At 46.0% G+C, this 23,863-nt stretch overlaps 1 protein-coding gene across 2 annotated transcripts in view; it reads left to right on the top strand.

The window, feature by feature from the left end:
* Positions 1-23,863, top strand: part of SNTG2 (syntrophin gamma 2) — a 201,689-nt gene that overhangs the window by 52,877 nt on the left and 124,949 nt on the right. Inside the window, exon 2 of one of the 2 annotated variants that reach the window (XM_073791630.1) lies at positions 17,629-17,706. In XM_073791630.1, coding sequence (XP_073647731.1) covers positions 17,629-17,706 — 78 coding nt within the window. Of the gene's footprint in view, positions 1-17,628; positions 17,767-23,863 lie in introns of both variants that reach the window. The other variant, XM_073791631.1, reaches the window with a different exon arrangement.

The following is a 23,863-nucleotide window of genomic DNA, read 5'->3' as shown; positions in this document are numbered from 1 at the left end:
AAGAACATCCATTGTAATGTACACCTTGATTTCACAGATGCTAAATTATGAACAGAAATCCATGTTAGACCCAGTGGCAAACTTCAGATACTGGTATTTGACAGGGGGAGGGTCCCACCACTTCTTTTTCTAATGATGCTCTAACTCTTCTTGGCCTTGTTTTCCTTTTAATCAGCGTCTTTTTGTCAAGGTCCAAACTGATTCAGATTCTGGTTGGAATACAGTGACTGCATAGACCGATTTGGGGACAGTTTTCCCATCTACAGGCATTTCTCTATTTAATCAGTATTTCTTTAATGTCTTTCAATAAGGATTAAATTTTCTCCTTTGAAGTCTTCAAGATGTTTTGTATATTCCTGGGTATCTAATGGATTCGGGGAAGAAAGATTATATTCTTAATTTTTTTCTCCTGGTTCTATTGTATAAATACATGAATCATATTGATAGATTGCAATTTTATCCAGCCATATTGCTAGATGTTCATGATTTCTAATATGTCTATAGAGTCTTTGGTTTTATTTGTGGATATGAATACCATCTGTGAATATTGTTAACGCCATTGAATTTTTATGCCTTTTTTCTCCTGTCTCCTGGTAAGTGAAGGTAAACAAAATGATGTTTACTGGAGGAGCTGTAACCAGCTGCTCTATTACAGATTCACAGAATTAGTATTATTCTTCCTGATTTTGGAGTTCTTTATATGTTCTGCATCTGAGTCTTTATCAAACATATGTGATGCCAAAATCTCTCACTTTGTGGGTTCCTTTTTGCTCTCTTAATAATATCTTTTATTGAACAGAATTTCTCGATTTTAATGCAGAATACTTTATCAATTTCTAATTTATGGGTAGAACTTTTTGCATGATGTTGAAATAAACTTTACTCCACGTTCATGACGATATTTTCATTTGTTTTTTTCTTTTAAACATTTTATTATTTGCCTTTTGTTTAGATCTTAAGTCCAATCAGAATTTTTTTTCTTTCTTTCTTTTTTTTTTTTTGTGTGCTGTGAAGCAGGGTTCCAGGTTCACATTTCTGTGTGTAGCAATGATGATTCTTTCCAGACTTCACTGCAGGACCACGTTCACGGCCCATGACGTGATCATGTGTGTGTGTATCTCTTTCTGGATCCTGGATTCTGTCTTTCCCATTAAGCTTTTTTCCTTGAGCAGATGCCCCGTTTGCTCTTGTAATAGTTCTTGATATCCGGCTGTGTACGTCTTAAGCTTTGTTTCTCTTTTCCAAGATTGCCTTGACTGCACTTGAGTCTTGTATTTCCATTTAAAATTCAGAATCACTTTATCAATTTCTAGAAACTTGCTGAGGTTATGATTTTCTATTGTTTTGAATCTTAGATTAACCTGGGGAGAAGTGACAACTTGACGATATTAATTCATCCACTTCACGAGCACGATCTATTCTATGATATTTAGATCTCCTTATGTCCTGTTAATAACGTTTTGAAAATTTTCAGAGACCTTGGACGTCTCTTTTTTTTTTTTGGCTGCGTTGGGTCTTCGTTGCTGACCGCAGGCTTTCTCTAGTTGCAGTGAGCAGCGGCTGCTCTTCGTTGCGGTGCGCAGGCTTCTCACTGCGGCGGCTTCTCTTGCTGCAGAGCACGGGCTCTAGGCACGCAGGCTTCAGTAGTTGTGGCACATGGGCTCAGTAGTTGTGGCTCGCGGGCTCTACAGCGCAGGCTCAGTAGCTGTGGCGCATGGGCTTAGTTGCTCCGTGGCATGTGGGATCTTCCCAGACCAGGGCTCAAACCCATGTCTCTGCACTGGCAGGCAGATTCCTAACCACTGCGCCACCAGGGTGGCCCCAAAACCTTGTACGTATTTTATTAAATTGATTTCTAGATGTTGGTGACTTTTTTTGTTAACATCTTTATTGGAGTATAATTGCTTTACATTGTTGTGTTAGTTTCTGCTGTATAACAGAGTGAATCAGCTATACGTATACGTACATCCCCATATCCCCTCCCTCTTGCGTCTCCCTCCCACCCTCCCTATCCCACCCCTCTAGGTGGTCACAAAGCACCAAGCTGATCTCCCTGTGGATATTGGTGACTTTTAATGCTGCTGGAAGTTGTATCTTCTTATATCTTTCAGTTGTTATACTTGTTGCTGATGTGTTGACATGGACTTTCAAAATATTGACATAGTATACCATTAACTGATACCTTTATTAATACCATGACTAATCATTTATCTATTTTCATACTTTAAGATGATCTCTGTGCTCAGTAATGGCATCTGTGGAAAATGCTTTGTTTTTTCCTTTCCAACCTTCAGGCCTTGTAAGTATACAAAGGCAGATGCTGGCTGGGAGCTGCAGGGCATGGCTGCAGGGAGGTGGCGGGGTGAGCATCTATTTCTCAGTCCCCATGAGGATGTTCTCCAGATTCAACACTGAGGGCTACAGATGCTCTGAGTCTTTCTTAGAGGTTTTCCAGAAGGTCAGGGAAGGTACCTTTTATTAAAAGGCTTCGCTGTGAATGACTTTCATCAAATGGCTTTTTGAGACTCGCTCACGGTCACAGGAGTGTCTCCGTGTTCTGAGCCTGTGACGGGGTGCCTCCCAGGAGCCCTGTCCGCCTGCCCCGTGTGGTCCTGTCCCACTTCTGTCCAGGGCTAGTCTGCGTGTCCATAGTGTTGGGCTGATGTGGCGATACTCAGTTACAGAAACCCCGCTCCATCTTGGGGGCAGGTCCTTTCTGTCTCGGATCACGCTTTCTGGGGGATGTTGTGTTGTGAATGGCCAGCTGGAGCGGCCCCGGGGCCAGACGGGGAGCTTCCGGCCGGCAGCACAGAAGCGGGTGGTGGCCGACCTGTCACCCGGAGCCCACTCCCACCTGACTGCTGCCCCCATGGCTGACCGCGGCCGCAGGGGACCCGCATCCAGGTCCCAGAAGCTGTGAGGTGTTGGATGTCTTGTTATGCGGAGGTAGGTAACTGTTACATGGAGGTGCAGTTACTTTCAGATGAGAAACTACAGTCCCTTCCTTGATTCACTTGTTCAAAAAGTATTTTCCTCCTTATATTTTTCTGGATTCAATTTGGTAACATTTTCTTTAGGATGTTTACATTTCTGTTCAAGAGGGTGTTTGGTAAGTAAATGTAACTTATTATAACCTCCTTACAGGTTTTAGAACTAGCTTAGCTTGGGGTTATAAATGAGCTAAATGCTGTTCCTTTTTTGTTTTTCTGGAAGAGTTTGTATAATAGCATTATTTTTTCCTGAAATACGTGGAATTAACTGCTGAAGATATATAGGCCTAGAGTTTCCTTTGTGAAAGATTTTTCATAGTGAATTCAGCTTTTAAAACGTAGTAATATTTGCATGAAAACAGTGATGAACAGGAGTAACCGGGTGGGTGTGGCTATTCCAATAAAACTTTATTTACAGAAACAGGCCTTTGGCTGCCCTGTGATTAGATCACTGATTTTCAACAGCTTTTTAAAAATAAATAATGCATTAAAAGATGTAAATTTTCTTTGAAACACATTTCAAGGAGTTGGAACTCGATTATCCATTCCAAGTACATTTCCACTGTGACTTTTACGTTGACCTGCAGTAGTTTGGAAGTAGATTGCTTAACTTTGAAGGAGAGGAGATTTCATGGTATCTTTTTTGCCTCATTTTCCACTGTAGAGTATGTGAAAAGGACACAATCTGAGTGATTTTGACCCTTTGACCTCCTCCCTCCCCTCCTCCCCTCCCCTCCCCTCCCCCTCCCTCCTCTCTCCGTTCCTCCCTCCCCCTCCCCCTCATCCCTCCCCCCTCCCCTCCCCCTCCCTCCTCTCTCCCTTCCCCCGCCCCTCCCCATCCCCCCTCCAGTTGTCCACATCCCCATGCCCCCTCTTGCTCTCCGGCACTGCACTGAAGCTCATCCTTCCAGGGCTTTAACCCACACTTCGTTGGCCTACAAGCCCCAGATCATCAGCTTACCCTTCAGGAATGTGTGCTTATATTCAGAGAAGCATAGCGTTCCAAGTCTGAGGAATTCTAGGTCAGCTGTCAGAATCTTTCCTCATTTTTTGCTCAGTTTCACAGTATTTTGAGAAAGTGCATCCTGTGTTGCGATCTTTAGCTGCGCCATTTCTTTATTTCATCGCGGAGGGCGAGGGCTCTTCTGTGTGTGTTGCTGCTGGTGGTTCTGAGGGGGGAGTGGAGCCCGGTGGTCCCTACGTCTCCTTTAGTGACGCCTGCCTGGGGTATAAGTGCTGCGCCCTCACTCACAGGCGGCAGTGGGCAGTGCACGCCCACCTCCCTGACACTCTGGGCCCCCTACTAAGAGGCCAGTGATGTGGACAGATGTGGTGCCTGACCCTCTGGTGCTGACCTTGTGGTCAGATGTGGGGAGCACGCAGGATGAGGAGGTGCTCCCCGGAGCCTGTGGTCCTGAGGGCAGCACCTCCGGCCCCGGCCTTGCTGCTGGCCCCCCTGGGAACCACCGTCTCCTGGGGGCTGACCCGGGTCTGTGCCCTCTGCAGCTCTTACTATGAGTAACCTCCTCGAAGGTGTTTGAAGGCAGCCCTTTTAATGCTCTGACTCTCTGTTGTAAGTAGAGGGCTGGGGTTTTGCATACAGACATCACTCTGATGAGCTGAAGGATCCTGGGAGCAAACCTCAGCCCCCACTGCAGTTTCCACTGGTCCTTCCAGCAGGACCTGAGGTGCAGCCTGAAGTGGGTGGTGATGCTGACGAGCCTGTCTGGACGTGAGCCTGTGTGAGCCCTGCTGGGGCCTGCTGGTCCTGGCTGTTGATTTCATGAGGGATTTTGTAGAGGTGATGTGTTTCCATAAATCCTCAGTACAAAGCAGCATCAATGACACCGTAGCAATGAACAAATCTTCTATGCAAACAAGTAGGCAATAAGATCACATTTCTTATGTTATCTGAGGTTGAATTGACGTATTTTATGGATTTTCTTAGAAGGTACATTTTCAGTTGAACAAACTAAATTAGGAAGACAAACAGGGTAAAACTGAATCATATAATAACTCATTTCAATTCAATAAAAGTTCACCTGAAATACACGTGATAAAAATTAGGCATTTTCGAAGTTAAAAAAATAATACCGCCAAGATGAGCTGTTTTTTCTTCTTCTTGATCCCTTTCATTTTTATTTCATTAAAAAAATGTTTGTTTCGCTTCCTGTCTGTCTAGCCTGTGTAAGTGCCAAGTACACCAGACTGTAAGTGCTGTCACAGGGTCCTCACGTTATAAGACATAATCCAGGACCTCACGCAGACCATGCATGTGCTGACTTACACTGCTAACCAGTGAGAGAAGTGTGTCTCCTGTCTCCCACCAGCATCCGTGAAATCCCAGCAGGTTACTTTGCTATCTTGCAAGCTGAGTCAAACCTCAGAACCTCCGTCAGTGTCAGTGATAAATTGCTTGAATTTGATCATTAGAATGGAGTGATATAAAAAATGTTCATTTTAGTATTTAGATATATAATTACACATTTATGTATTATTTCATAATGTCTTTGTGTAACCAGAATGAAACAAAAATATAAATTAAAATAGTACATAGATAAAATGATGTATTTTGGGGTCTGTGACATGGAAGTGACCCATGGGAGACCAGGAAGGACAGGAGGGAGTCGGAGGGATTACATTCTTACCCTGTTCACGAAGTGATGCTGCTTGGTGGTAGATGGTGATACGGGAAGACGTATGTTTCCATATCCAGAGAAAACACTTGAAAATAGAACAAAGCTATATGGTTAAAAGTTTTTTGTTTTAAATTGACGAAATGGAAAACTAGCACATACTTCAAATTCATCCAAAGATGGCAGGAAAGAAGGAACCAGAAGGATGGAGAACAGATGCCCAAACAGAAAACAAGACCAAACATGGTGGAAATAAGTCAGACCATGTGGACAGTCACCTCCAGGGCAAAGTCTGAGGGTTCATTTAAAAAGCTGGAAACTTGACAAGACCCCACTTTGCGCTCTTTACAGGGATCACATTGAGAGAGACACAGAATGAGAGAAAAGGGTCTACTCAGACTTAGGTCCAGCTCCTCTGAGGACGACGGGGCTGGGGGTGAGGCTTCAGCAGGGGAGGGCGTTCACACGGGGTCTGATGACCTCTGAATCGGTCTGTCCTCGCGGGTGGGGAGGTGGCTTGACACACCCAGCTCCTCCTGCTTCTGCTGAGAGGTCACCTTGGTTCCAGCGGACGGCCGCTCCCAGGGTCGCGTTTTCAGGAGCTGTTGGGCACCAGGTGTCCGCACTCCGCAGGGAGCCTGGAACTCACTAGATTGGCCTTGTTTTTAACGACAGTTCTCCTGCAGGTTGAGTTTACATGTAAGTAGACGAAGAATCAAACATTCCTCTACTCTGAGTGCCCTTCCTATTCTACACGCTCAGCAGGCCATAGGAACACGACGGAATTAACATGCTTTCCACATCCAAGCTGTTGCAGTCAGGTGAGTGATTAAGGTGATTATTGTAATTGCTAGTCCTGGGTCCATCCCGGTATGATTATTCCTTACGTGCTTAGTATATAGTGTTAGTGATAAAATGCTGTAAAAACCAGAAACACACGAAAGACAATGGCAATTAGATGTTCTAATTTTCACAGCCATTTTCTGTTTTGTTGTTTTCTGTACACTGACCTACTACCAGGTTTCGGCTCCAGTGTTCATAACAAAGACCGTTTTGGCATTTGCTTAAAAATACGCACCACTTACTTTAAATTCTTCTGCTGACGGTACTGGTGGAAGGCGTGACATGGAGACTTAATGATTTTATTTATGCATTCGGAGCTGCACGTGGATGACGGTAGTGGATCATGTGGAATTAGCTTGTGACCTACTACAGCGTTCATAGTAATTAAACAAGACATTCGCTTTCCAGGCATTAAGATCATGTAGCTTGAGAGCCAGCTGTTTACCACTGAATCATTGCAAGGCCGCTGCCTTCACTGGAAACGGCAGGGGTTCTCCTTGGGGCTGTTTAGAACGAAGCTTCTGGACCACAGTGTGCATTTTAAAAGACAGACGTTGTCATATCCATAACACGTTTATCAGCGCATTACATTGTTTTATAATTTTGATGAGGAGTGTTCTGTAGAAGCTTTAAGGTAGAAAGGGCTCGTTGTAGTTGATCATAAAAAACATATCTGTGTTTGAACTTGTATTCAGTATTTCATAAAATGCTAAATACCTTAACAAATAAGTCATGACATAAAGGCCCATCCTGTGACAAGACTGTTACTTTATCACATGCTGAACACGGACAGATGTACCCAAATGTATGCGATGGACATTCAAATAGCCTGAGTGTCTTTTTATATGTTTAGAGTTTTTTCTGTCAGTTTATGTAAGTGGAAAAATCTTTGTCTTCTAGTTTACTTCCTAAAATTGTCTGACCTGTCTGTGAAAATGAACTATATTGCCATCAAAGTCCTGGCCACCGATTACCAAAGTGGGAATGTGAGTGTGGGCTCGTCCTGGAGGGCACCCTGAGTCTGGGAGAGCACCACGACCCAGGCCCCTGGAGGAGACTGATACCACTGTGGCCACCACGGGAGGGCGGATGGGTGTGGCAGGTGCTGGCTCTGGGGATGTGGTACCCAAGCAAGCTCTCATCTCTCTGCCCCACTTTTCTGGATGAAGGAGGAGGAGGTTGTTGGCTAGAGAGATATCCAGCTTCCTGGTGGCAGGTGTGAGGCAGGCAGAGCTTGGTCCATCTCAGATGAGCGTTGCTTCCATGTGCCTTACCTGTGGGAAGGGTCGTTTATAGGGGTCTCATCTGCAGAAGGGGCCCTGCATACCTCCTATTCAGCCTGGGGCCGCCACTGGAGATAACACCTGTGAAAACAGCACATTGGAAGCCCTAAAGCACTGTGACCTCACCAGCTTTGATGGTTTTTTTTTTCTCCTGACATTTCTTTTTTGGCCAAACACACGAAGTTAAGTCTGTTCCCCCTGGGAACTTGGAAGGAGTGGTTAAATGAAGAGATTTTAGGAGTGTCTCTATTTTGTAATTAACTGCCTTTAACCTGTAAACATCCCTAAAGAATTTAAAGGTTACTGTATATATAAAATGCCAAACACACCCCTACAATTTTACATTATAACTTTCTTAGGAAACATTTTTCAAGAGTAAGTGCAGTGTGAATTTAAAGCAGCTCAAATCCTGATTCAGCAGAACTTAAATAATTATCATAACAGGCACTGCTTAAATTAGAAGTCTAGCTCCAGCAAGAATGTCCTGACAGTGTATCCCTTTCATTTTTATTGTACTTCGAAGTCTTCGAATCACTTTTATGTATGTATCTTATTTAATTCATTGTTGCGTTGCCATGTGGGTCAAAGATAATGTCCTTTGAAATCAAAAGGAATAAAATAATCATGGAATCACATGTTAACATGCAGAATGGACCATAAGGGTTCACTCATCTCCCAGTATAGATGCCAAAACTGATGGCCAGAGAGGAGTGATAACTTACAGAAGGTCACGTAACCAAGAAAAATAGGTCAGGTGAGCATTTCCGATTAAAGCTACAGATGTGGCTTGTGTGTGTGCATCTGTAAGTTAAGCCCCGCCTGTCCGAGGCACTGCTCGGGTGGTGAGGACATGACCTCGTGGTGGTGAGCTGCCTGGGGCGTCCTCCACAGCAAGTCTCAGCACGTGACCCAGCTTTCCTGGGGATGCCGTTTGTGTCTTTTTAAACTTCAAACTCTTGCTTTTGTGGGCAGAATATTACCTGTTTTTCCAGTGTAAAGCTTCCTTTTCTGTTGGTTGGTATAAAATGAATGCATTAAGGTCCTGTTTTTCTTTACCCCTAAGAGGCAAGCGGTAGTTGTTTTGATGTATTTTTAGTGGAATATTGCCTGATTGTCATTTTTTCCCCCGTATCTGAACTCTTTGGGGACATTTGTGTTTTATTTAATTGGGGGGTAGTTGTTTTACAATGTTGTGTTAGTTTCTTCTGTACAGCGAAGTGGAGTTCCCTGTGCTATGCAGCAGGTTCTCATTAGTTATCTGTTTTATCCATATTAGTGTGTGCATGTCAATCCCCGTCTCCCAGTTCATCCCACCCCTCTTTCCGCCCTTTTCTTTCTAAAATCTTGGTTGTGGATTTTCCTGGCGCGATGGCTCTTCCTGGCTGTCTGCCCATTGATGCCGTTATCCTTTCATTTTGTGTGAAGTGCTGCAGGACTAACAAAGTCGACTTTTTCTCTCTGGTACCGAAAGTGGCTTCATTTTTACTGATATGTAAATAGTGTGAAAAGATAACCTACCAGGAAAACCCCTGGATTGCATTCACCTTCTGCTGGTTTGAGACAGGCTGTTAGAAACTTTCACAGGTAATGTCTCATTGACTCATTCTATCACGCAGGGAAGTTGGAATGATCTAATTTTACCCATCAGGAAACGGCGGCTCAGAGGAGGAAGGTGGATGGTCCGAATGTGTATGGCCAGCATGTGACGGAACTGGAATTAATTTTTATGCCCCTGATGCTTTTTCTATGACATCACTGCACTTCTCTACAGGATCTTGTCATTTTTTACATATTGCAAAAGTAATTGCTCAAAAGTACATAAACCTCACAGTTTCAGTTGTACCGTGTATAGAATGTCTGCAGCCTTTCAGGGAATATTTTGTATGATCTTTCATATTCGTTAGACCCAGTAAACCAAGATCAAAGAGACGATATTAGAAGTTTAGAATTCTTTATAACAAAGTACTGCTTATAATGCCCTTAGGTATGTATTGCTAAAAACTGGACTAAATTAAAAATCCATCCCTGTCTTTCTCGCCGTGAATAAACTGCTAAGGGATACAGATAGACTGTCTCCCTTCTCCGTGTGTTTTCATAGCTCTTTGTCTTTATTTTATTTTTGCACTTGATATTCATTCTTTAATTCATTTGTCAACAATTCAGTGAAGAAAATATGCTTATTTCTGAATAAACAAGGAAGGTGCATTAAGACTACCTGTGTGCAATGCTCTTTGGTAGAATGGCCATGAGCATCTGGTGGGTGAGAGGTTGTCCGCCGTGTTCTGTTACAGAACAGGCTTCTGTTTTGTGTGGTTCTCCTGAAAACCTTCAGCTTTGCCACACTCCTAACACATACATCACGGAGTGATTTGAGAGGGGTGTTCTTGGTTGTATAAGTAAATTAAAAAGCTATAAAATAGTTAAGTTTAGTTTTTATGATTTTTTAAAATTAGCGAGCAGACTGCTTCTTGCCACCTCCACTCATGAAGGGCAAGCCATTTAGCAGCGAGTGTGAGAGTGGCCAGATGAAACCATCCATGACAGGTGATGCAGATACGTATATGAGAATTGGGGACGTTGACATAAAGTGTTGGTTTTTTGTTTGCTTCTTTCTTTCTCCTTTGTTTTTTAACATCTTTATTGGAGTATAATTGCTTTACAATGGTGTATTAGTTTCTGCTGTATAACAAAGTGAATCAGCTATACATATACATATATCCCCATATCTCCTCCCTCTTGTGTCTCCCTCCCACCCTCCCTATCCCACCCCTCTAGGTGGTCACAAAGCACCGAGCTGATCTCCCTGTGCTATGCAGCTGCTTCCCACTAGCTGTCTATTTTACATTTGGTAGTGTATATATGTCCATGCTACTCTCTCACTTTGTCCCAGCTAATCCTTCCCCCTCCCCGTGTCCTCAAGTCCATTATCTACGTCTGCATCTTTATTCCTGTCCTGCCCCTAGGTTCTTCAGATCCATTTTTTTTGGTACATTCCATATATATGTGTTAGCATACGGTATTTGTTTTTCTCTTTCTGACTTACTTCACTCTGTGTGACAGACTCTAGGTCCATCCACCTCACTACAAATAACTCAATTTCATTTCTTTTTATGGTTGAGTAATATTCCATTGTGTATATGTGCCACGTCTTCTTTATCCATTCATCTGTCAGTGGACACTTAGGTTGCTTCCATGTCCTGGCTATTGTAAATAGAGCTGCAATGAACATTGTGGTACATGACTCTTTTTGAATTATGGTTTTCTCAGGGTATATGCCCGGTAGTGAGATGGCTGGGTCATATGGTAGTTCTGTTTTTAGTCTTTTAAGGAACCTCCATACTGTTTTGCATAGTGACTGTATCAGTTTACGTTCCCATCAACAGTGCAAGAGGGTTCTCTTTTCTCCACACCCTCTCCAGCATTTATCGTTTGTAGATTTTTTGATGATGGACATTCTGACCGGTGTGAGGTGATACCTCATTGTGGTTTTGATTTGCATTTCTCTAATGATTAGTGATGTTGAGGATCCTTTCATGTGTTTGTTGGCAATCTGTGTATCTTCTTTGGAGAAATGTCTATTTAGGTCTTCTGCCCATTTTGTTTGTTTGTTTGGTTTGGTTTTTTTTGTTTTTTGTTTTTTTGCAGTACGCAGGCCTCTCACTGTCGTGGCCTCTCCCGTTGCGGAGCACAGGCTCCGGACGCGCAGGCTCAGCGGCCATGGCTCACGGGCCCAGCCACTCTACGGCATGTGGGATCCTCCCGGACTGGGGCATGAACCCGCGTCCCCTGCATTGGCAGGCGGACTCCCAACCACTGCGCCACCAGGGAAGCCCATCTTCTGCCCAATTTTGGATTGGGTTGTTTGTTTTTTTGATATTGAGCTGCATGAGCTGCTTATAAATTTTGGAGATTAATCCTTTGTCAGTTGCTTCATTTGCAAATATTTTCACCCATTCTGAGGGTTGTCTTTTTGTCTTGTTTATGGTTTCCTTTGCTGTGCAAAAGCTTTGAAGTTTCATTAGGTCCCGTTTGTTTATTTTTGTTTTTATTTCCATTTCTCTAGGAGGTGGGTCAAAAAGGATCTTGCTGTGATTTATGTCACAGAGTGCTCTGCCTATGTTTTCCTCTAAGAGTTTGATAGTGTCCAGCCTTACATTTAGGTCTTTAATCTATTTTGAGTTTACTTTTCTGTATGGTGTTAGGGAGTGTTCTAATTTCATTCTTTTACATGTAGCTGTCCAGTTTTCCCAGCACCACTTATTGAAGAGACTATTTTTTCTCCATTGTATATCCTTGCCTCCTTTATCAAAGATAAGGTGAGCATATGTGCATGGCTTTATCTCTGGGCTTTCTTTATCTCTGGGCTTTCCATTGATCTATATTTCTGTTTTGGTGCCAGTACCATACTGTGTTGATTACTGTAGCTTTGTAGTATAGTGTGAAGTCAGGGAGTCTGATTCCTCCAGCTCCATTTTTCTTTCTCAAGATTGCTTTGGCTATTCGGGGTCTTTTGTGTTTCCATACAACTTGTGAAATTTTTTGTTCTAGGTCTGTGAAAAATGCCAGTGGTAGTTTGATAGGGGTTGCATTGAATCTGTAGATTGCTTTGGGTAGTATAGTCATTTTCATAATGTTGATTCTTCCAATTCAAGAACATGGTATACCTCTCCACCTGTTTGTATTGTCTTTAATTTCTTTCATCAGTGTCTTATAGTTTTCTGCATACAAGTCTTTTGTCTTCTTAGGTAGTTTTATTCCTAGGTACTTTATTCTTTTTGTTGCAATGGTAAATGGGAGTGTTTCCTTAATTTTTCTTTTAGATTTTTCATCGCTAGTGTATAGGAGTGCAAGAGATTTCTGTGCATTAATTTTGTATCCTGCAACTTTACCAAATTCATTGATTAGCTCTAGCAGTTTTCTGATAGCATCTTTAGGAGTCTCTATAGTATCATGTAGGATAGTATCACATAGTATAGTATCATGTCATCTGCAAACAGTGACGGTTTTCCTTCTTTTCCGATTTGGATTCCTTTTATTTCTTCTTCTTCTCTGATTGCTGTGGCTAAAACTTACAAAACTATGTTGAATAATAGTGGTGAGAGTGGGCAACCTTGTCTTGTTCCTGATCTTAGTGGAAATGGTTTCAGTTTTTCAGCATTGAGAATGATGTTGGCTGTGGGTTTGTCATATATGGCCTTTATTATGTTGAGGTAGGTTCCCTCTATGCCTACTTTCTGGAGGGTTTTTATCATAAATGGGTGTTGACTTTGTCGCAAGCTTTCTCTGCATCTATTGAGATGATCATATGGTTTTTATCCTTCAACTTGTTAAAATGGTGCATCACATGGATTGATTTGTGTATGTTGAAGAATCCTTGCATCCCTGGGATAAACCCAACTTGATCATGGTGTATGATCCTTTCAATGTGCTGTTGGATTCTGTTTGCTAGTATTTGTTTTTTGAAATCCTGTCATTCTAAATTTTCTCCATGCATTTCTTTACATTTATATTTACGTACAAACTTAATTTTTTATATCTTAGGTGCTGCGTGCTCTTTTGCTCTTCAAGAATTGATATCTGTGGACACTTTCCTTGCCATGAGATACAGAACTGATATTCTAAGTACATCAGGTGTGTTAAGTCTGTTAGGCTCACGCTTAGTGTCACATTAGAGGGTAACACACTCTAACCGTGAAGAGAGTGAGGAACAGTGGTTCGCGTAACTCCCAGGGCGGCTGCCTGGCTGCGCCTGTGGGTGGATTCCTGGAGGCAGAGACACCCGATTCCAGATCAGGCATGACAGACGCCCTCGTTATTCCCGGACCCTTTCCAGGAGGCAGGTGGCACCTGCACCAGCCACACGTGGGCCAGCTGCTCCTCCAGGTCCCGTCCACACTAGGTACTGCTGTTCTTTTTAAATGTTTGCCTATCAAATAGTTTAAAAATCATAAATCAGGGCTTCGCTGGTGGTGCAGTGGTTGAGAGTCCGCCTGCCGATGCAGGGGACACGGGTTCGTGCCCCGGTCCGGGAAGATCCCACATGCTGCGGAGCGGCTGGGCCCGTGAGCCATGGCCGCTGAACCTGTGCGTCCAGAGCCTGTGCTCCGCAACGGGAGAGGCCACAGCAGTGAGAGGCCCGCGTACCGCAAAAAAAAAAAAAAAAAAATCATAAATCATTGTTGAGTAACTGTGAGTCTTTGGGTTACTGGTGAGCCGGCATCTCTTTTCAAATGTATTGTTCATTTTATTCCTTCTTTTGGGAATTCCTTTTCATGTCTTTGACTCCGTTTTTATAGGATGTTCACTTGTCCGTCTTCGGTTGTAAGACTCTTCCTGTTAACCTCGTGTCTACTATATGCATATATTTTTGTGTTTTTTAAAAAATTTTATTTATTTATTTATTTATTTATTTATGGCTGTGTTGGGTCTTCGTTTCTGTGCGAGGCTTTCTCCAGCTGTGGCAAGTGGGGGCCACTCCTCATCGCGGTGCGCAGGCCTCTCACTATTGCGGCCTCTCTTGTTGCGGAGCACAGGCTCCAGACGCGCAGGCTCAGTAATTATGGCTCACGGGGCTAATTGCTCCACGGTATGTGGGATCTTCCCAGACCAGGGCTCAAACCCGTGTCCCCTGCATTGGCAGGCAGACTCTCAACCACTGCGCCACCAGGGAAACCCTGCATATATTTTTGTATATGGAGTTCTTGTCATACAAAATTTTATATTTCCATGTAGTGAATTCCATGAATCTTTTTCTCAAGAATTTCTGGCTTTTGAGTTAAGCTAACCTGGTAGTTTTTCCACACAGACGCTAATATTTTCTTCAAGAACTTTTGTTTTTCTATGTTTTTACAAGGGTTGATCCCTCTGCGAGTGTTTTTGAAATAAGGTATGAGAGCCATGTTTATAATAATCGAAATCACTAAGCAATAGTCTTAGGATATTTTGGGGAATTCCGTGGCGGTCCAGTGGTTCGGATGCAGCACTTCCACTGCCGAGGGCCTGGGTTCAATCCCTGGTCAGGGAACTAAGATCCCGCGAGCCATGTGGTGAGGCTACAGAAGCAGAATATATTATGAGCTATTTCCAATGATGTAATTAACCTTTCTGGAGCCTTCCTCTGCCTCTTGCATCCGACCGTTCAGCACCACAATGTGTGGGGCTTAATGTCTTATGGATCAATTGTCTTCCCCCAGCACCAGTCTTATTTCACAAAACGTAACTTTAGTATCATCCTGGTAAACTTCACAGTCGTCTTCACGGATTGTTATTGGAATTGCGTGGTTGTGAAGATCCATTTGTGGGAAGAGGGTGGCCTTCCTACTTCACTTGTTTACAGAGCATCCCCTGTGCCCCTGGCCGACAGCTTCTGCTGTGAGAGCTGGGAACCCGGCAGTGAGGCCGGGACGCCTGGCTCCGGCACGAGGCCCACAGTCCCGTGGGCTGAAGGGAGAAGACGAAGCAGGGGGCAGGGCTTAGGGCCCTGTGGCTGGTGGGGAGGTCTGTCCACAAGGCCCGTCTCAGCCAAGACCTACAGGTGACGAGAGGGGCCGCGTGGGACTCGGAGGGACCAGGGGACGCAGGAGCCGAGGACCAGATCCTGGGCCAGGCTGGGGGCCACCGCCGGGCTGAGACGAGGACCCGGGCCAGAGGGAGAGACTCTTCAGGCGGCGTGTGGCCCTGCGCTCCTGGGAGGCCGTGTCCAGAGGATGCGTGGCCTGTGTGGACGGTGGTCTGACAGGGTCAGCCTGGGTCGGGCAGGGCTGCAGTGGGGAGGGTGGCAGCCCAGGTACTGAGCGCAGCGTGGGCTCTGGGCGTTTCGTAGGCAGAGGCTGCGGGATGGGCCTCTGGACTCACCGTGCGGGTGAGGAGGGCGGGGCACGGGGGCCGCCGCAGGACAAGGACACAGCAAGGGCTCACCACTCACTGAGGCGGGGACCCCGCACGGCAGGCGTTCGTTTTGTTCTGCATTTGGGGGGAGTTTAGGTTTGTTCTTAACGTTTTTGCTTTTGGGTACAGTTTTGTTCTTAATTTTTTGGGTTTTGAATGGCAAAGACCAACATGTAGTTTAAAGAAGTTGTTTTATTTCCGAGAAATGTCAAGACAGTGTGTTCAGTTCTGTAAAGCGGGGACCTGCTGACCGCGTCTGGTGTGAGGGAAGAACCTGGCTCGGCGGTCTGTCTTCTGTGCCTGCCTCTGCGCCTCTGGGCGGGTCCCCTGAGGACGGTGGTGCTGGGATCCCGGGAAGGGGGCTGTTACGTTTATATTACGGGGATCTTCATCTCTGGCGCACTCATGCCATTTGACAGAAGAGGAGTGATTTTCTAGAAGAAAGTGATGAGAAGAAGATTGTGATTTTGAGTGGAATGCTGGATGCCCTCCAGTTTGGTCACGTTCCTGACTTTATTTTGCAACAGTTTGAGCAGCAGTTGGCTTTACCTCGGGCAGCGTCATGGGGTCAGATAGCACCTTAAGGCAACAGATGACTCGACTTAGTTCTCCACTGCATCCCTTTGCTTTCAGTAGCTGACTCTTTAAATGTCTAACACAGTTTAAATACCGTGTTTAACTTGTTAAAGCTCTACCACCCTTCCTTTGGCCTCTGGCCTGTGTTCTCCTCGTGGGCCGGGCGGAGGGGGTTTCGTCCCCAAGACAACAGACTGGGAGAAACGTGGGTTGGTCGGTGATGAATTAGCCGGAAGTGAACACCGTACGTGAGCGTGTGCTTTACGCATCGATAGAAATGGGTCGAAGTTGCGCCTCTTTGATGTGAACCCGAAACGGTTCTCCCTCTGAACGACACGCAAGGATCAGCCCTCTCCCTGCGGGGCTGCCCTGGTCTCGGGTTCCCTTGGGTGCTGGCTCCCTCCAGCCCTGGCCCCGCCAGCAGCCACCCCGGGTCCTCTCCTGAGTGTCCCCACCGACTCCACGTGGCCAAGGCCCCCAGGGAACGGCTGTTCCGTGCGGTCAACCCCACAAGCGTGTTCGTGGGCGCATCCGTGACTCGGGAGCCGGCGAACCTCCTGTTCCCACAGAGACACCACGTCCTGCTGGATTAAAGCTTGTTTTATAAAAGGATGCATGATGACCTCTGACCCCGCAGTAGGAATAAAACGCCTCCTTGCAGACACTGCCTCTTAGTCTTTTTTTTTTTAATCAGCCTTTGGTTTTACTTTGAGTTCAGGGTTCCTAAGTTCACAACTGAGGGCTTGTCTGTGTGAGCCAAACCTCATCGTCCTGCCCTGAGCAGTCACAGCACACTGACACGTATGCTGCGTGCCTTTGCGTGTTACGTGTGCGTGTGTGCATGTGTGCCTGCTTGGACGGCAGGGGGAGAGGCCGCACCTGGTCGCACCCTCACTGCAGTGAGCCCTGGGGCCGTCTGGTCCTGGCCTGAGGACCCGACCCCTGCGGCCTTCCCCCGCATCTCGCCCCTCCTCCCCCGCTCCTGGCTGCAGGGCTGTGTCCGAGGCCGTGTTGGCCGGAGCCCTGTGCAGGCACAAGAGGGACAGGAGGGCCGTCCGAGTGCTCGCCCGGGACCTGTGCCCACCTGTGTGACCGGGCGCCGCTCAGTCGGGGGCGGGTCGATGACTTCACGCGGACGAGGTGACTTCTTCTAATTTATCCGAAGGTGCCTTTCTGACTCATCGTTCTCCACCTGCTAAAAACATGTTTTATACAAATCCTATAAAAACTACTCAGGAAGAAATATTAAAAATTCCATTATCTTGTGCTAAATTAATCAAATCCTAGTCAGATGCATGGGTATGTGATAAATACACAGGCGTGTTTCAGGAGGTTGTGAACAGGGGCAGGCGTGTTTTGTCAGGGTCCGTGCTCTCCCGTCCTCACACCCTCTTCGTCTCTGTTTCGTTTCAGACTAAAACCGGGACTGCCTTGTTGCACGATGAAGGGTCTGGACACGCCTATGACATTCGCCTGAAGCTAACGAAAGAGGTACTGACAATTCAAAAACAAGATGTCATCTGTGTTAGTGGCAGCAATCACAGTGCAAATGTAAGTGCTTCTGCGTCTGCAGGCCCCAGGGGTTTGTCTCAGAGTGTGTCTCGTAGATCAGCCCAGAGGCATCCCCGGACGAAAGCCCCCTAAGAGTGGTCCTGCGGGGCGTGGCCTGACAAGGTCCTCAGCCGTATCTAAATGTCCCCATATTGCAAAGCAAAGCATCTTTTCAAGTTTGTATTGTTGACACTCTCCCTGACTTTCTTAATTTCTTCATTAATGTATTTTCCTTGAGCAGCTTTGTATTAAAAATATCCCCAGACACCACAGCATGAGATTGGACATATTCTCATTGGAAACTAGAGAGACGTAACTCGACAGATAATCTAATTCCTGAAAGAATAATAACTTGAGGGTTCCCATCTAGAACGACAGGCAATGAAAGATGCAGCAGGTGTTTTTCAGTGTCAGCCTGGTCCCTGCCTCTGTGGATACAAGAAGGGATTTTCACGTAAAGCTCGGTCCTTCTCAGCTTCAGTCAATTACAAGTGCAATTTTCTAAAGGGGAAGAAACTTATGTATTAGATGTGTTAGAATATTGAATAAAGATGAGGGGAAAATGCTTTGCAAGTTTTATCTCCAAGTTTAACTTGGGACTATTGCAAATGTTGTATATATGTATACAATATATTATACTTGAAATTTCCTGTTTTCCTTCCAGTGGACTTAAATGGCTGTGGATATACAGGTGCATTTTGTGTCACATATCCGCATATATGATTATACAGAGAAATTATCAACATCAGTCATTACTCTTTCCTTTGAATAGACCTTCCCATTAGCTGTGAAAATGATGAGCAGGAAACCAGGTAGAGGAAAGGAGGTTCCCTCCGTGTATTTTTGGAAGATCCCTGAAGCTCTTCCGTCCCCAGGTCACGGCTGGCTCTTCTGGAGGCTCTGGACACCCTTATTTGTGTGGGTTTCTGGGTCCTCACGACCTTTATGTTGGAGATGACATAAACAGGTCCATCCGCAGTCCTGCAGTCAACGTGTCCTCATCAGGTTCCCTGACGTCAGGTGACCTTGCCTCTGTCCACACACACACGGCACTTTATGACCCTCAGCGCTCATGTCTCCACCTGGATGGCATTCTCTTCCTTCTGTCCTGGAGCCCAAGGCCACCCTCCGCACCCCGTCGCCCGCCTGCTGCGCCCATTCTGGCCGCCGGCCTTGATCGAGGGCACCCCTTTGGGTCCAGGACGGTGGAGCCACACGAGGAGGGCAAGAGACAGGATGCCGTCCTTCCCAGGGCTCCCCCCTGGAACCTCAGGCCCGGATCCTGCATCCCGACCTCCAGAGCCCCCGGTGCGCCCTGCAGAACCCCACCCCGGCACCAGCTCTTGCTAAGACTCCCGCTGGCCCCCAGTCTGATCTCTCTAGAACAGATGAAGCAGTCTTGTGCTCACCTTCTCTGGCCCCTTCACTGACCTTCCCTTTGCTAATTTCCCTCCACGTGTTCTAAATACCACACGGGACGGGGGATGGTGGGGAGAGGGGGAAGCAGGGGCGTTTTGTAAACACTGAAGTGTCACCCTTCTTAATAGTGAATTTGCACCCTACAGAAAATCGCAGACAAGTTACAGTAAAAGCAGGTAATGTTTCTGTGCTGTGTTGTCCAGGAAAAATAAATTACACTTTTCAGAATTCAGCGTTGGATTCTCTGCCCAAGGTTATGTTCTTGATGAAAATTATCGGCTCCTTCATAAGAAAAATGGGTGAGTGTTCAGACCTATAAATTTATGTTTACAATTTCAAGTGATTTATTGGCGCCTAAAGCTCGATATTAGAACTCCCTGCTCTAAGTTAGAGGGTGGGGCACGTGGACTTGTTCCGGGTCTCTGCCGGCTCCATCCCTACTGGTCTCTGCTGATTCCTTAGGAAGCCCTCCTTTGTAGGAAAGGAGGGAGTATCTCCTTGAGTAAACATGCCTATCTGGGCTGGATAGTTGGGAGGGAGATTCTGAGGACACTTTTGTACCTAGAAGAACATACTCAGCTACTGAGATCAGAATGTCTGCTCTACCCCAGATACAGAATCACATTGGGTTCAATCCCATTACTCAGGAACAGTTGAAACCCTGTGTTCTTCAGATGATTATAAAAATAAAGCCAACCTGGACATGGGAGTTTATCGTGTGTTTGGAGAATGAGAAAGACGACTCTTCACAAAGGCCACGGCTGTTGGTACAGAATCAGGACACCTCTAAGGGGGTCGGACCATAGCGATTCTCGTATATTCATATCGTTGACTGTTTCCGCGTTAACCTCCACCAGAGAACCTGGTGGAGAGCGGTTATTTTCCATCGAAAATATTCTGAGGAGCAGGAAAGGAAGATGTAATAACGATGATTCCTCAGCTGATCAGCAGAAATGAGTGTGAATTTTACATCTCGCCAAACCTTGAGTCCCTGGGATCCCAGGAGATGAAAAATGTACCATCAGATTCAGCTCAACACACGTTTACAGAAGGTAAAGTCAAGCAGTACCTGGCTTGTCACTGGGACCCCGAGGCCCAGCTAGTGCCTTAGAACAGGCGCTTCACTGTCGTGTGGGCGGCTCACACCGGTGCTTTGATTTTCAAGATCAGTTTTCTTAATAGAAAATAATAATAACACTGATGGTCGATTCTTACATTTCAAGCTCTGTTCTCAGTGGGGGATATATGCTTGCTTCAAAATCAACACACTTTGTGATCCAACGTGTACTCAGAATGGGAGCCTGGAGGGAATTTGGTTCTCTCAAAACCTAAGACCGTTTACACTGAACTTTACACCTTGGGTTGTACTTACACTCTTTTTTTTTTTTTTTAAATTATTTAATTATTTATTTTTGCTGTGTTGGGTCTTCGTTTCTGTGCGAGGGCTTTTTCTAGTTGCGGCAAGTGGGGGCCACCCTTCATCGCAGTGCGCAGGCCTCTCACTGTCGCGGCCTCTCTTGTTGCGGAGCACAGGCTCCAGACGCGCAGGCTCAGTAGTTGTGGCTCACGGGCCTAGTTGCTCCGCAGCATGTGGGATCTTCCCAGACCAGGGCTGGAACCCGTGTCCCCTGCATTGACAGGCAGATTCTCAACCACTGCGCCACCAGGGAAGCCCCTGCGCTTATATTCTTGATTGTTTGAGAAGTCAGGATTAAGGAGGAGACTTGTATTTTGTTTTCTTGAAACTGCTGAAAAAATAAGCATTATATCAGTTAAGAATGGATGTTACTCTTATCGGGAAAGAGGGAGAGGAAACTCAATTTATTCTTTAATAAAAACCAATAGATTCTCAAATCTGCTGATTCATTATCAGACTTCAGAATCGGTGACTTCATATTTCGTTTATATTCCTGTCCGTTCAGATCACCGTGGCGCTTGGAATGCTTAGAATCTCCGGGTTTTCTAATTATCTCCTAGAGAGAGTGTGCTTTGCACTTTGGAAGAGCTGGCTTGTTCTTGCATTTCCGAGTTTCTGTCTAGATTGCTTTATTTTTGACATATTTTATTTTTCTAAACTGTAAGTTTACGTTTGTGTTGAGTATAGTGAGGGAGTTACATATAAAGAAAAAAGTTTAGAAGATCTCTGTGTTGTATTTGGCCCTTTAAGTCATGGCACGTTTATGGTTGTGGAGAATTCCATACCCTCATTTTACTGTTTGGGAAATTAAGATTCAGGAAGAGGAAGTTGTTGGTCTGAGTTCACAAAGTTAATTACAGAATTAGGCAGCATCTTAGCTACTCCTCTGCTAACGTATAGTCCAGGGATGCTGCCTGGTAAATTCTCAGGGTAGCGCAGAGCAGTGCAGACAGCCCAGGGAAGCACAAGCATCGCTGAACCCTGACAATGCTGGGCGGCCGTTCACACAGCGTGAGCTGGACTGGGTTTGCCGCCCCACGGGAGCTGGGTACAGCCGTCAGAGTGGACATCAGGAGGCAGCCTGGGCTAGAGCCAGAGGAGGGGACAGACCGGACTCTCCTAAGCCCCACCTGGAGGAAGAAAGCCCCAGGTCACAGGTTTAGAGTGTGAACTTGGAAACCAAGTCCTTCCCACAGAAGGGGCAGTGAGAGTTTTTGCCTGGCTGGGATTGGCTTCAGAAGGAAGAGGGCCCAAACCAGACAATTGTCCCCTGAGGACCCCTCCCCGACCTCCGCTCACTTGGGTCTGGTGCTGGAGTCTACACGTCCCATGTGGCACGACGAGCCTCCAGCTGAAAATGAAGTTCGAGGTGGTGTCAGGTGTGCGGGTCCCCAGGTCCACGCGGAAGGAAGATGCAGGTGGCTTCTGGAGGAACACACTCACAGGTCTGAGACGACTCCCAGCTCCGGGTTCACGGGGACCTGCGGGGATGAAGCCACAGGGAGGAAAACCACCGTGAACCAGAGACGCAGAGATGGGCCTGTGGAGACTTGGGGTTCTGAGAGAGTCAGGTGCGTTGCATGCAAGGTGCACGTTCATTACATCTGAAGACTAAACGGGAGGTTCTAACAGTCGGACAAAGGAAGGAGGGTTGTAAAAAGGGAGCCAGCCAATGCGAGACCAGCCACAGATGGTCAGTGAAATCGGAATTTCAATGTATCAGTTAAATAGAAACGAAGAAACGAGGCGTCCGAGCTGTGAAGTAGATCTGAAGAACTCTCCGGAAGGAAACGTCAAGAGCTGGAACACAGATGAGTGGCGTGGAGGCCCCGCGGGCAGCGAGGGAGCTGGCGGGTGGACGCGGGGAGACGCAGGGAGAAGGTGGGGGGAGGGGAGCCGAGACCAGACGCCCCATGAGTCCCTAGTGGTGAAGGACCTGGATCTGGGGTCTGGGGCCCCAGCAGATTCCGAGAGGCGGAGGCCTGCTCTCCTTTTCTGTCCTCTGCTCCTCTGGTTTGTGATCAGGGGCCTCGCACAGAGCTGGAGGTGTCTGCTCTGGTCTCTTTCTGGAAGCGTGTGTGTCCTGTCGGTGTTCGGTCTTCTTCACGGGTCTGTCTGGCTAATATCACGAACCTGCGAACAGATTGTAGAAATCAGAATCGGGCCCGGAAACTTTTTGCTTTGCATTCCAGGCACCGCGTACACTGGCCCTGACCTGACCTCACGGCCTTCCACTCGCTTGTCCCCTGTGGACACACGTTGGGTCGTGGCCCCTGTGCTGTGGACACGTGGGCGTTTGCAGACGTCTGTGAGCTGGCCCTGCCGCTCTCTGGGGCTGTGTGCACCCTCCCACCCAGGAGCTGGCTTGCTCCCTCCTTGGTTTCCCACTTGCATCTTTGCACCTGTGTGGGCAAGTGGCGTTTGAGCAGAAGTAGATGCACTTCCGATCACGTTCGTGAGGACCGCTGAGCGCAGGTGATGCACTGATTGGCGGCCACGTGGTCCTGAGCCCGCGAGAGGCGTCTGCAGATTGTCCAGTACATCCCGAGGGTCCACGGAGCCTGTTAAAAGCAGTTTCAAAAGTTAGGTTTATGGCTTACGTAACAGATCCTGTGAAGAGTATCAGCAAATTGCTATTTTAGTGTATTTAGTGTATTGATTGAAGAACTAAACTTGGATTAAACTTTCTGAGGCAGGTGAATTTGCTATCACGACACTGCCGAAGGAATGGCCGTTTCTGACGACTTCTGTACATGGTGCACAATACACACAATTCGATAATTGCTTCTTGTTGTACAATAAATGCCTTATTCCTACTTTTAGCCACTTAAACGGATACCCTTTCTGTAGTCCCCTTTTGCTTCCTATTCTTTGGGTCCATAAATCAGGAGTAGGTACCACCTCTATCTGTTTTAGTATTTAATTTAAAAATTTTTTGAATTCTTTAATTTGAATTGAATTAATTGAATTAAATTTCTTTCTTTGAATTTAATCTTTATTACAGTATTGTATTTTCTTACACTAGTAATTATTGATTTCCCATCAGGCGTTCCCATCATTCAGCCAAAGTACCAGTGACCTAGTAACAAAACACTCTTCTGAACTCATTGGATACATTTCCTCAGCTTTGTATATTTCCCTGTTCTTGATATCTGTTTACTGACAAACATTCCTTAGTTTCTTAACTTTTTCCATTTTTCCAGGACCTCAGCTGAAAATCCATTTCCTTTTAGTTTCTGAAAATTGGTTTCTATGTGTATA

Source organism: Tursiops truncatus, chromosome 14 (genome assembly GCF_011762595.2).
Source record: "Tursiops truncatus isolate mTurTru1 chromosome 14, mTurTru1.mat.Y, whole genome shotgun sequence".
In the NCBI taxonomy this organism is placed as follows: domain Eukaryota; kingdom Metazoa; phylum Chordata; class Mammalia; order Artiodactyla; family Delphinidae; genus Tursiops; species Tursiops truncatus.
This window is presented reverse-complemented; position numbering and strand designations above follow the sequence as displayed.